Genomic DNA, 14,470 nt, shown 5'->3' on the forward strand with positions numbered 1-14,470 from the left:
AATAGGCGCCCGTGGGAAAAAGGGACTCGGAATAAGGGTTCCGAGTTGCGACGTCTCAACCTGTGACTAATTTAGCGCGGGCGAGATAATGCTACTGGTAACACCGTGTCTAATGTATTGTAAGAGCGGCCCACGCGTGTCAGTGTTAATGATGAAAACGCAATTATCAGGCATTAGAAATACAGCTCATACATCAGGTGACCGGCGGTTCCCCTCAGGAATTGTCTGTCGCTTGAAAACCTTTAAAGTGACGCATAACTTGGCCTTTTGATTTAAAAGTTTAACCCCTTGGCTGCTAAGCCATTTCACACCCTGGTGCTAAGCTGGTTTTCGGCATTTTGGTGCATCTCACGTTTAAACGTGTTTCAAGTAAATTTCTTGGGAATAAACTATACAAACCATATATTGTTTTTTTCAGCACACCCAGCAGATTCCAAATATACCATTTTTATATGTGTATGTCTCATTAGGTTTGCAAAATACAACCAAAAATGGGAAAAAAGTGTAATTTTTCACTTCCAACTCAATAAAAACTAGTTTGTAATGTTATTTTTCTAAACTCTAATATCAAAACCTGTGTTGCTAAATATTTGTAGTAGGTAACCGGTCTAAAATAAACAGACATCGAGAACAGTAGACTGTGTTTTTCTAATATTTTATTGCTAAAAGTTAAATTTATTAGACTATCACAAAATTCATCTTTAAATTTTATGCATGGCTGCGTCAATTAAACAGCTCCAGCTGCCCGGGATGTTAAAATATGCCAACAAAACTATATATTTTTAGAAACTACACCCCAGCCGCAGCAAATGAGGTCTTATTTGTATTTGTATCACAAATCTGACGTGCACAACAAATAAGTGAATATCACACAAATAAAAATAAAAAAAAATAAAATTAAAAGCGACAAGTTCATTTATGTCTTCCGCACTCCAGGTTTGTCCTAGAAACACATGCAGCCCCTCATTTGATGCGCCAAGGGGTGTAGTTTCTGAAAATATATACTTTATGTACCATAATTTAACTTCCCAGCTGTCTAGAGCTGTCTAAATGCAGGCATCACCCCTAAATGTTTTAAGACAATTTTTTAACAAGATTCTCCAATCTGCCATATCTGAAGTTAAGGTGGTCGAGACATCTGGGAAGTTAAATTAGGGTACATAAAGTACACATTTCAAGAAACTACACCCCTTGGAGCTTCAAATGAGGGGTTACATGTATTTCTAGGACAAAAGTTAAGTTCACAGATAATGATGGAATATGTCGCTTTGGCTAGAAAATATGTTTTTTCTAACCATAGCGACATGTTCATTTGTGTCTTGCGCACTCCAGGTTTGTCCTAGAAACACACGCAGCCCCTCATTTGATGCGCCGAGGGGTGTAGTTTTTGAAAATATGTACTTTTTGTGCCATAATTAAACTTCTTACGTGAGCAGTAATGCCACGTCAAGGCTTCAACCCTAATTACTGACCATTCACACGCTTTTCATATCTCCATTCACTCGCAGAAGCACACACCATACTTTCCATACATTCACTCGCAGAAGCACACACACCATTCTTTCCCCTTACAATCCCAAAGAGATGATCGTAAAGGGAGAAAAAAATCACTTTTACAGCAAAAAATAAGTTTTGCAGTAAAAATGCAAGGGGCTCCAGGGATGACATGGTTAACTTACGTACTACAGGCTATACGGCTGATTTTTGCAGTTCATCTGGATTTCAAAAATTGCCTTCCTCTACCATTGGCTAAATTTAACCCCATGATCAAAGGGATCATGGGGTTAAAATTTAGTATCGGCCATTTTTAAAAAGGGAATGTGACTTTTTATAGCTGTATGATCACCGTGGTAACATTGGCTACCACAGTGATCATTTAGCTAGAATACTTAAACTTTTTTTTTTTTAAAGTTAAACCAGTTTATGTTTAGATAATTTAATTTGGGGGTCTCTAGGCAATTTTGATCTTTATTTATCTGCCTTTAGAGACCCCCAAATAATTTTTTTTACTTTTTTTGTACATTTTTATTTTTTTAACATAATATTTTTTATTCTTTTTTTACAAGCATTATACCGTTGGAAAGGTGAGGCGATTACCTTTCCAACGGTATATGTTGGGGGTCTGTAGCTGCTCAGATGCCTGAGATACAGGCATCTAAGCAGCATGCCCCCATACCGTGAAAACTGACAATTGTCAGTTTTCAATAAAGTTGCGCGGTGACGTCATCGCGTCATTACGCGCGACGTCACCGGCCGGATCGGGTGGTCCCAGTGATGCCCTTCAAAATGAGGGGCAGATCGCCGGGGTAGGTGGTGATGGGGGTCCACAGACCCCCATCAAGGTAGGAGAGTGCTAGCGACGGCATGGTGCCGTCGTTAGCACCTGACTGGGACTGCTAGCGACGGCACCATGCCGTCGTTAGCAGTCAAGGGGTTAAAGAGCCGGTAAAGGTTATTCTTTCAAAATGAAAGAGGTAATTTAAGCTATAAAATTAAAACAATTTGTACCGTGTTTGCGTACAGAGAGCGCAGTACTTACCACCTTTACCTCCTGCCACCTACACTGTGGGCTCAATAGCACGTCCAATAGCGATGGACACTGCCCCCCCCATAAAGGTGTCCAGCTCTTATGTGTGTATTGTTGGTTCTTGGGGTCACAAATAGTGTAATTTATCATACAGCCCAAGCGTCCCTATTTGGGAAGCACAATTCCCTCTTTCCTCCACTGATGTATGATTTTGGTGGGTATAAATATGGCAGTGTCTTGGAGCACCAAGTTATGATAAAGTAATAGTTGTCAACCGTCCCATTTTTCCCCCGGATTTCGCAGCTTCAGCGATCCCAAAGACCCAGATATGACATCATATCCCGGCGGACAGCAAGGAAGCCGCCAGCGCAGCACCGAAGCAGAGGCGTGATGAAAACAGAGGGTGAATAGCTTTGTCTGCCGTCTTCAACATCTACGTAAATTAATTTGTTGGCTGCAGGCCAATTTATGTCTTCAGCTTATGGTCATATAAACTGATCGCATATTAAATACATATTTATAACACAAAAGGCCATCACGAGCCATACCCACTTCTGTCCAGTTCATGGGTTTATTCTCTAAAGTGGGAGTTCATAGGGAAATTTCAATGTGTATTACAGATCGCTTTATCCTGCAAGCAGGAGCTATTTCCCACACATCATAACATTCAAATCTCACAGCTTTTGACAGAGGATTACAAAGGGTCAGTTTTTCTTTTTCTTTAATTCACACCACAGCTTTTAGACTCAGTTCTTCTTCCGAACTCTGAAAAAGGGGCAAGGGAGGCTAGCTGTGTAGACCACCCATTTCTAACATGTTATTTTGGGGTATTGTGCACGGTTTGCATGAAGCTATAAAGTCAAAAGCCGCCCTTCCTAGTTGGTATATTTTCCATGTTTTATTTCAGTTTCTTTAGCACCAATAGTACATAGATTGTATTTTCATTTATAGATGCCTCGTCAATGAAAATGTATACAACAGCCTAAATCAAGTCTCGTCACTTATTTATGAGAGGAACTGCCATTCCCAAATTCAGACGCAAGATGCGACTTAACGGCATGTACAAGAAAAAATATTTGTTACTTTAATATAGCTTTATTTTACAATAACACAAATTTCAAACAATCATAATTTACAAGAATTGTGCATGGAGAATTACTTATTTTGAGACATTTTATGTTTTGATTTTTTTCTGCACAAACGCACATTTTATTAAGTACCCTCTCTCTTACATATTTTCATCAGGTAATACAAACACTTCCCAAAAATACCAGTTTTGTATCCAGAATTAAAGGGATACTACGGTTCACCCAACAGAACGATTACATAGAAATTTAGAGACATTTGTTTGATCGTGGAGGCCACTGAAGGTCATGCTACGAATGTCCCGGTCGTTTTACAGTTTGTGTCCAGTGAATCTTGTAAACAAAAAAAAACTTTCCAGCTATTTCTGACTATAAATGTCAGAAAAGGTTAATTATCCAGTCATTAAAACGTGATATGTTTATAACCACCGCAAAGTTTATTACAGCTCTTAATTCTGTCCTGTTCAATAAGACTTTAAACGGTGGCAATCTTTGCATCTCGTGTACTCTTGAGCGCTGTAAATTTTAGTTCTTCCTTGTGGAAAATAAGTCTTTTACGCCAAAGCCACCAATACAAATCGCCATTGTACATTGGCAGATATGCATTACAGTAGCTTTTAAATGAATCTCCCAAAACGCACTCCCTGGTAGACAGGGTTCTTCCTGCTAAAACTTTAGAAGAGGAGAATCAAAATCCATGTTTTCTTTGTTCACTATGGGGCTCAGCTTAATAAGAGGAGAACTGAAATCTATCAGCTGAAAAGAAAGCAGAAGTCAAACATTAATATTGTGAGCCGGTAATGTTCTTGGTACAGGAGAAACACTGCTAACATGGAGCTATAGTTTATACATTATCTGTAATAGCACTGTATAAAGTACTAAAAGCTTCTAAGAAATACAACAGAAAACGAAAAACAAATGCTCACCTGGCCAACATGAGCTGCTTTCGCTGACACGATTCTTTTGTTCAATTCAGGTGTGTTGGAAAGGTCAATAAGAGGTTGGCTGTCAAAATCAGCTGACATTTTCTTCACTTTCACATCCTTTTCGTGATTTTCCATTCCAATGTCAATCAATAAAGCCTTGTTAATAGAAAGGAATATATCGTATTACGAGAATTGGTCTAAACCACGTTCGATCGTCGCACTGTTCCAAGCATGGAGGGCGCAATGGAGTGCAGCGAATAGACGTACCTCTGCGCTTACCGGAAATGCCACACACTTTTGCACATCGCTTTGTTCCAGACATGCTGGCTTGCTTTCTGGAGAAAAGTTTAAGGAACATGGAACGATTTCAGGCGTGTCTTCATCTGTTGGCGAACACGGACTAGTAACAGCAGGCAGACCATTTTCATCAGATTCCACAGGCCTAAATTTAAAGTTATAGTCTTAGTGTCAAAAGAAAATCTATATATATACACACATATGTATACATGTAAACGTTACAAAACAAAAAACTTTAGGTGGGCTCCAATACAAAATGGCCCGTTTGTCAGTTTCCACTGTTATTTCAGAGCTCGGGATCTTATGAACGTCAGAAACAATGATGCATAATGAGCTTAACATAGTAGCTAATGTTTGTCGTACATGCCGCCCATTGTAAATGCAATTAACTTCTTACCCGTTAACAGGACACTTTATGGCAGATTTGTTTGAGACCGGCAGAGCAGGAGTCTGGCGCAGAGATGAAAGAGACCGTGGGAGAGTCCTTGGCGTTAGCATTCCAGAGGTCCTTCGGTTAACGGGAGTGGGCAAGGCAGATGCACGCTTTGTGCTAGGCGTTGCGGAGGAAACTGATCTTCCAACCAAGGGGATGTTGCTTGGAACGGCCTGTATTTCTCTCATGGGGGTACTTTGTTCAATACCACTAAAAATAATAAAATTAGGTTTTTCACAAAAATGTAAACATTAACGAGAAATGGCAAACTACTCACTAAAATGTCATTTGAGAAAAAATAAAATCATTTATAGCTTTAGAAATACTGACTGTATAACTGTTGATGTATATTTGACAGAATTAAGTTTGAGGCATTTTAAACTATAATTTGTAAAAACACTAAGCAGTATGTGCAAAACGATATAATATGAATCCACCCTATAGAAAATGCGATGAGTCTCAAGACATACTAAGGTAAAAACAGTTTAGTAGAGGTGTTGGTACCTACCTTCCAATATCACCACAGGACATAAGCCTTGTCGGTTGCATTTTTCTTCCAACAGGACGATCAGGAGACATCCCTATGTTAAACAGATATGCAAGAACGGTCCTTATTGAAATGAAACTTGCAATGAGCTGCAACAGATGTAAACATTTTCAAGAAGCCTATTGTGGTTTTCCCCATTCATAAAGAACCTCATTTAACAGAATTCCCCAGCTCATGTCATGATATTTCTCAAACTACACTACATGGGATTATTGAGCAATACAAGCTCAATTGAGCCCAAGTGGACTAGAGTTTGATATGCATTAGATATGCATTTTAGTGACAGGTTCACTAAATTAATCAACACATAGAGCCTTACCTGTAGGCCTCTGGGGCAATTTTAGCCGGCTTGTGGGTGTAGGCAGTACCCTAGCCTGAGGTTTAGTACATGAAGCTCCTTTGACAGCACTTTCTGGGTTTGTCTGCACAGGTAACCTTTGAAGATTAGGAGCGGATATCTGCCTCTGGAATTTGCCGGAAGGCGTCTGTGGTTGCACCACTTGCACGGAGGAGGACTTGCTGTTATTCCCAGCTATTTTTCCTTTTACTGCACCACCAGGCTTCAGTAGGTTGCTTGGAAGCTCTGTGCCATTTGCTTTTATGGAGGATGTGGACCCACCAGTAGGACGAACTAGTGCAAGTCTACTTGGATTTGACTTGATCTTTGAATTGCTTGCCGAGATATTCAAGGAAGCATTTATTTTGGCTGGGGAAAAAAAAAACAAACATGTATGTAAGCACACCATGCATTTTATTTTGGAATATTACCTTTAACAATTGTTTTTTGTAATTAACAAAAAGGGAATCAGGGTACCACTTATCAGTTTGATAAGGAAATCTTACCATTACTAGCAGGTGGTGAGAATGATAAGCTTGAGTTTAAACTTGTGTTGATGCTAGAATGCGAAGATGATGAAGAGGAGGTGTTCCTTCTATAAGCAGTCGATGTTGGCGCCTTGAACTGCGTATTTTTTAGACTGAGCTAAATAAAAAAAAATAAATAAATACATATATAAACTTTAGTTAAAGCAGAGATTGCTCTTCAAAAGCAGTATGTGCTAGGGGGAGTAGGCTTGATAATTAATGAGAAACACAGGCCTAATTTACTTTCAGCCCTCAATGGTGCATATTAGATGAGCTCCAAAAAGATTTAATTTATAAACTTGAATTTTACTTTCTGCGTTATACAAATAAAAGACTGAACTAGTGGCAGTAGGTTTATTTTGTACACTTTCACAGTAAATACACCAGGGTAAGTGCTCTTCAAAATATTTAAAACTAGCACTACAAGTCATAAAATAGCTTGAATTTACCTTGCTTGAGGCGGGAAGGGTCTTCTTTGTTTGCCCCACAGTACTGTTATTGAATGAAGTGTCACTGACATCGGATGCAATGCTGGATTTATCCGAAATTAGGTCTTCGGACGAACCCGCACTACTGAGATGTTTCCGTCTAACTGGACTAGGCTTCTTGCTTGTTTTAGGCTACAAGAAAGAAGATGACCACACAAAGCCAGACTGAATCAGACATCACTTAATCAAAAAGCTTGATTTTACATGTCAAAAATGAGTTGTGTCATAATGTGCTTTAGCCCTACTGTATTTATAACCAGTAATATAAGGCTTCTCACATGCCGTTTGCCAAAGAAACTCCCATTGAAATCAATTGAAAATACTTTCTTGAATGCGCATAGGGTTCAAACGAAATATACAATGTAGCGCCGGCTGATGAGCACAAGTGGACGCCAGGTAAAACAGTAAGTTTTATCGGAGTCCATAAACCAAAATTGAGAGACAGTAAGCACATGGTCCCCAAGCTAGCCATGTTTCACAAAGAAATGTGCCTATAACTTAGCAGCCCAGTTGAAGAACAAGCATACATCCAATTAAAGGGCAATAACCAAAATCAATTATGACTCCGTTGTGCTGGAGGGGAGAAAATGAAGAACTTAGAGGTAGTATAACACCTGCACCAGAAATTGGAAACAGAATTTGATGGCAAATAAAAGCCATTCATACGATCTAACCTGCCCATTTTTCCTGATGTATGGGATTCAAGCACCTATCAATCCATGGTCTGGATAGCGAGAACACCTTGTCTATCCCATGCCGCCACAACTTTGCCAAGAGACTGTCCAATTTATCTACTACACTCAGTAAAGTCCAACTTCCTTAATTACATCTAAGCCTACTAGTTTTAGACTATGACCTCTTCTATCATTCTAACATTAGTCTTCCTTTAAAATAAGCTTGCCTCTTCTACTTTTAAATCCCTTTTAATATTTCAATGTCTCTTTTAAGAAATCTTTGTTATGCTTTTATTCTGTTGACACTTTAGGCCTGAATGCAACTTGAGTGCCAGGAACAATATATATCAATTATGTGACATAGCTTAGAGGGTCTTCTGTGAAATGCTGGTGCATCCTATGACTGCTCCAATACGATTCCTTATATTCATATATTGCCCATATAGTAAGAACTTATACCCTAACTGAAGGTAAAGGGGTATAAATATTCATGGTTACAAGGGCAAGGTCTCTCCATCTGTTCATCAATCAGTACTGTATGTATATTACTTTGTCACTAAATAAACCTACTTAAGACTTAGAAGCTGTGGTCTTGATTGCTGTTTGGTTACTGGAAAAGTTTAGATATTTAAGACAAAGAATATCTAACATCTCTATTGCACCCCCTCTCTCTTTTCTTTCGCCTAAGCTATCCTTGGGATTTTAGTCTTTCCTGATGGTTTTCGAGTCTGAAATCACTTATTTTTATAGCCCTCCTTATTCCGAAGGTGGGGTCTCTGGAAATGTACACAATACCCTAAATGAGCCCTGACCAGAGATCTGTAAAGTATCAGAACCACCTCTCTCTCCCTGCTACCAATTACTCTCGCTATACAAACCAGCACCCTGCTTGCTTTTTTAAGGTCTATTACATTGTCTGCTTACCTTTAAGTCATCAGAAGCTACTCAAATCCTTCTCTTCATTGTCCCCAAAGTTATATGCCCTCTTGGAATTTTTACATTTAATATTAATCTGCAGGTGCCACATCCTCGACCATTCTTCTAATTTACTTGAATCATTTGCAATTTGACTTGTTCCACCAGAAATGTCTACCCTGCCGCAGACCTCTATCACCTGCAAAAAGCCGTGGCTTTCCATTAAGACCTTGTGTAATGTTAATATATTAAAGTACAGGTCCCAATACTGATGATCCCTGATGTACCCAACTAATAACAAGCCCTTCTTCTGAATATATGCTTAACTACAACCTTCTGTCTCCTACCACTCAACATTACCTTATCCATCCAAACATTTCAATTTACTTATTTGTTTTCTATGGGGACAGCATTGAATGCCTTAGTAACATCTAGGTAAGGCTATAATCAACAGCTCATTTTTGGTCTCTTATCTTAGTAACCTAGCCTATAAAGTAAATTATGTTAGTTTGACAGGATCTCCCTGTAATAAACGTGCCGTTTGTGATCATGCAAACCATTTACTTTCAGATATTTGACAATCCTACACCCCTACTACCTTTTTTGTGAAGTTGTACTAGAGTTACCAACTTCCAGTATTCTGGAAGTACTTATGTCAATACGAATGGTTAAATCATTCCCGCCAGGACACTTTGAAGCTCTTTTTAATAACGGCGTATGCCATTGGGTCCCATGTTTTAGTCTATTTTACTTTGGAGTACAACTTCAGGGCTCTCTCCACCTAATGTATCAATTTGTCTTAGTCTGAATTCTTGTCTTGTCATACCTCTTGAATTTATGTATTGTATTAAGCGCTGCGTAAACTGTTGGTGCTATATAAATAAAAGATAATAATAATAATAATAACTTTCTTTGTAAACACAGCTGTACTGTATGTCATCCTATTCCTCAGGATGTAGGATCCTGATGCCTCATCTTAATCTTCCTCTGTAAAAAGTATTTAAGCAGTCTTTATGCCTTCATTTATCTTGAGTTTAATTATTCCTGGTTTATGTTTGTTTTCTATGTATATCTGTTTTATTAAACTGGCAATTTTCTCCATGTTTGTTTTGGCGCATCTAATAATGCGCTTTGTCTACTTAAGCTTAGCATTATATTCAGGCCCATCTTTCTTAAAAGCTAGCTTCTTCTCCTTCAGTATATTTACCACAGGATTCCTTTTTCTTTTAGTCTTACTAATGCAATGTTCTGCTGTCTTTAGTCAATAGTTCCATCTCTGCCAGACTCCTAAAGATGCCCAGATCAAAGGCACACATACAAATCTCTTCATTTTAGAAAATCCCACTTTAGTTTAGTGTGGTTCAATGCTTGATAAGGCCCTGCCTTAGACGCAAAAACAAATGTAAGCACATTCATAAAGGATAATAACACCCATGAATAGCACTAACAGATGTAACAGAGGAAAAATGTGAATGCAAAACTATATATACACTGGTACATATAAACACATTATTATAAATAGTGAATTAGCTGCAAAGGCAACATCATAATAAGCTACATACCTGGAGAAAAGTACACACTATTAAATACATAGTAGCACACAATCAACATATAATTGCAATTACCGGTAAACTGCAAAGCTAAAATATCAGTTTAACCCCTTAATGACAAAGCCTGTACATGTACGGGCTCAAAATGCATTGTTTTCAAGGGGTTTAGGGACCGCCCATTGTCCTTAAGGGGTTAAAAAGAAATCGTTCTAGCACTAGAGCATTTGAGACCCGAGGAGATAGATTTCTGTGTGGAACGCATCAAGCATCTAGCCATGTGCTGACTTCTCTTGACGCTTTTATTTTGGTCTATGGACTGCAATAAAGTGTGTTACTTTTATACCTGGGTGTTACCTTGTGTTCCCCTGGTGCTACATTGCATGTTTATCAAGACTTTCATTGGGATCTGGAGTCCTCTAAGCATCGTGGCACCTAGATAAAGGTTGAGTAACTATTTTATTTGGGACTTGAGCTGGTGCATTGGATTCTTATTTCTTTGCGGGTAAGGGTCTGACTACATTCTGCCTAGAACATTCGGTGAGCTGACCGACAGAAAGCACATCACACACAAGAAGATGTATTCGTCCAAACAGATCACCTGCATTGGAAAATGGCAAGGAGCGGTCAAATACATATAGGGGATTCTGCAGAATCACCCCATACTTTTGCAAAATGGACACAGTGGAAATTTAAAGGGATGCCTTTACACCCATTAAACTGCATATGATGTCTTTAGTGTCTATTAAATACCTAAGATCACAATTAATGACCAAAACAAACATTACCTTTTCAACTGTTAAGAGATTTTTTTGTGCATAAGTCGTAGAGGTCTTCATAGGCTGTAACCGGCTTAACGTAGGTTTGCTGGTGCTTGCTGCTGGAACATTGTTTTTCCACGGCAGAGCTTTGGTCTTCTGTGCAAGTGGCGACACAGAAAGGGTCTTGGCAGATTTTTGCACTTTTGCAGGGCTGTCTTGTTTTGACATTTTTAGACCCACCTGCTTTCCTCCTTCTGTGCTCGGCATATTAAGTCGCTGCTGAACTGAAGGCGGGAGCTGGTGGAAAGGACTTTCAGTCACACAGTAAGTTTCTCGCTTGATAACTACCGGTGTTTTTGCAGACTCGAGTCCTGTTTCAAGTATTTTCAGTTTTGATTTGGACTCCTGAACAAATTTCTCCACCACTTGGTTTGTGGCTCTCTCAGCAGGTTGCTCTTTCTTTTCATCATCAGTCGTCAAGCATCCCAGCTGTAGTGCCAGCAAGTGGGCTTCTTTGAATATCTCAACAAACTTATCTGCACTTAAAGGACTCCAGGCTACCTGGTCACATTGAGGAGGAGTCTTCTCCTCCGATACATCAGAGGCAATTGCAGCACGGACACATTTTTCTTTGTGCTTTACAGGTCCAATAAATACTTCGTCATCACAGTCTTCTTTCGCACTAAGTTTAAAAAGCCACATTAAGAAAAGTTAGAACATTTCTAGAGTATTACACTAACAGGTAGCAGTGAATTGGTAAGTTACCTTGAGGGAGATAATGAGATATCAAAATCAAACTTCTCATCGGTCAGAAGAGAAAAATCTACAACATTAAAAATACATAAGTTATTAAATTACAGATTTCAACATGAAAAAATATCCAATTTAATAACCAATAGTTTAATTAAAATAAATGACAAAGCAGCTCTTTCAGGCAGCACCCACTTAACATGCTAGCACCAGATCCGCGTCTCTTTATATATCTCGTGATTACACAGTTTTAACACTCACTTCCCAATGCATTCCCTGAAAAATTACAAGAAACATTTAGTGCACATGAAGGGGTTAAATTAGGTATCTATGAATAACTTCTTGAAAATGTAAATAATTTTATAAAACTATATAAAGTATTTTATAACATTAAAAAGAGAATCTAACAGTACTATAAATTTTTTATTCAGCTGCCATTGAGTTAAGTTTAACCGTAGAACAGCACCTTCAAGAAAAGGCATTTATATATATAAGTTTGTACAATTACGTATACTTGTATCCAAATGACGTAAAGAAATAAACAAAAAAAAAGGACACAGTGAGCATCTGCTTACCCCCACCAGTATCCATTCTCAAGAGGTATTCCAGCAAGTGTTGATATAAACCCTGTCGCCTAAAATAAAAGTACACTTGGTGAGCAATTCCGAAATCCTACATGCTGGGCTGCAGGACCTCTATGTCCCATACCTCGAGACTTAAAATAAAATATATCTATCATTATACAACTTTAAAAATTGAATGCAATAGGAACCGAATGATTGTAAAATCTGACCAATAAAACGGTTTTGGTATATAGGGGACATCACCTATAGTTTGACACCATCATGCATTTTATTGAGGCAGAAATAACTAAGTAGCGTCCTCAACTATAGATCATAACTGAGAAAAAAATTTGGTCTGTTTTTTTTGTTTTCAGGAAATTATAAGGAAATCATGTAAAACCTTTGAAGTCTTAACACGGAGCCTACAGCAAACAGCTAGCACCAGGGGGACAGAAGAGGCATGTTCCTTACTGACCTATAACACAAAGGTAGCCAATATGACCCGGTAAATAAAGGTCCATAAAGATACGGTTGTGTGTGTTTGGCGTTTTAGAACTCGACTGGCCTGCACAGAGCCCTGACCTCAACACCAAACACCTTTGGGATAAACTGGAATGGAGATTGATGTTGGAGGAGAAGGCTCGGCTCCCAGTGTCTTACCTCACGAACACTTCTGGATAAATAGGAAAAAAACTCCCCAAAGGAGTTAATTTATTTAGAATGCAGTGTCAAAAGCCCCTGTTGGTGTAATAGTCAGGTGTCCCAATACTTTTGTCCATATAGTGTATTTCAAGCACCCAATTGGACAAAAAAATAAATAAATAAATAAGCACAAAAGGAGGCAGCACACTTCTCCTAAAGCTAGCTATTTTTTTCTATAACTATAAATCCTATTTTTAGAGTACTTTAATACCCATCAGGCACCAGAGTGTTTGCCATCTCATCTAGTGTAATAGCACCACAGAATATATTGGTGCTCATATATAAACAAAAAGAAAAAATAGGAAAATACATGACGCTAGAGGTACATTGCGGTCCCCGTGAATTGTAATACACACACTATTTACCCCCTCTACATGCATCTATTGAAGCAGCCTGCCTCTACAGTAGCACTTTTCAGTCCAATGAGCGAATATGGGAGTTTGAACCCCATATAGCAGTTTAGCCAATAAGGGATCACGACAGATCCCAGTGCGCATGCACAGCTGCTGTACTTAAGTACACTGCGGGTTTCAATAGATACGGAGCTGATCTCCAATTAAAAAGAAAAAGCGCATGCATTTCCTGACATACAGGGAACAGGTTTCACTTCCAGATAGGACAGGCCTATTCCTTTTACCCCACTTTTGGGGTAAGCACAGGTCAAATTCTTTAATATAAGTCCACCTTTACATCTGGAGACAGAGACCCCAGTGCTCAGGCATGTCGGCAAATGATGGCGTCTAATCATCTCCCACCAGCTTGGAGTAAGATATTAGCCCTCAATAACAGACAGAGATAGGCTTTGGTAGTGTGCTTGCCTTACTGTTACGCCAGAGAAGGTCCAATGCCGGGCAGCCAGCTCAAGACTAATAGAGGTCATAGAACTAATAGTAACTGATAACCGGCCTGGACTTCTCTCACGAAACAGTAAATACACTTCATTAAAGCCAATGCGTTCCATTACAGCTCTACGTGTTCATAGTGACCAGCCGTGATAACACCGCCGCGAACGGAACGAGACTCGGTATATAGAAAGTGATGGTATAGGGGGTGAGAGCCGGTAACGGACTGTTCGGTAACCTGATACGAACCTGTGTATGAAGGACCGGTCCGGCCGACCCGTGTAAAACGCTTCGCGATTCAAAATTCGTTCCCGACAAAAAAAGAGAGCACGTGACATGGAATGCCGATCATTTATTGGATGGTTCAAAGTCAGCCGGATGTCCCATGAAAGCACGCGTTGCGCTCCGTACATGCCCCAAAGCCACACGGGAGATGTAGTTTTCGTGTGTTAGTCATTCCCTTGAGAAGTCGGGAGTTGGTGGTTTGGCGTTAGTGGGTGGGAGTCGGTAAACGTTTAGGAAAAGTTTTTTGTTTTAGGCGATCACTGC

The 14,470-nt window shown here is 39.2% G+C and overlaps 1 protein-coding gene across 1 annotated transcript; it reads right to left on the bottom strand.

Annotated features, from left to right (window-relative positions):
* Nucleotides 1–3,602: 3,602 nt before the first annotated feature.
* GTSE1 (G2 and S-phase expressed 1) lies at nucleotides 3,603–14,258 on the bottom strand. Its single transcript, XM_053464402.1, has 12 exons — nucleotides 14,171–14,258; nucleotides 12,390–12,448; nucleotides 11,830–11,887; nucleotides 11,092–11,746; nucleotides 7,129–7,299; nucleotides 6,659–6,797; nucleotides 6,135–6,521; nucleotides 5,777–5,849; nucleotides 5,233–5,478; nucleotides 4,806–4,980; nucleotides 4,539–4,694; nucleotides 3,603–4,368 (listed from the first exon to the last, which is right to left on the bottom strand). The coding sequence occupies exons 2-12, from the start codon at nucleotides 12,403–12,405 to the stop codon at nucleotides 4,279–4,281; spliced, it is 2,166 nt and encodes a 721-aa protein (XP_053320377.1). The 5' UTR covers nucleotides 12,406–12,448; nucleotides 14,171–14,258; the 3' UTR covers nucleotides 3,603–4,278.
* Nucleotides 14,259–14,470: the final 212 nt, after the last annotated feature.

The sequence above is a fragment of the Spea bombifrons genome, chromosome 4 (assembly GCF_027358695.1).
Source record: "Spea bombifrons isolate aSpeBom1 chromosome 4, aSpeBom1.2.pri, whole genome shotgun sequence".
Taxonomy (NCBI): Eukaryota; Metazoa; Chordata; class Amphibia; order Anura; family Pelobatidae; genus Spea; species Spea bombifrons.

Excerpts from the sequence above, each read along its gene's own strand:
- GTSE1 (XM_053464402.1), bottom strand. Across the intron at positions 6,522-6,658 it reads CTCACCACCTGCTAGTAATG|CCAAAATAAATGCTTCCTTG; the intron begins GTAAGATTTCCT and ends TTTTTTCCCCAG. Across the intron at positions 4,695-4,805 it reads CATTTCCGGTAAGCGCAGAG|GCTTTATTGATTGACATTGG; the intron begins GTACGTCTATTC and ends TCTATTAACAAG.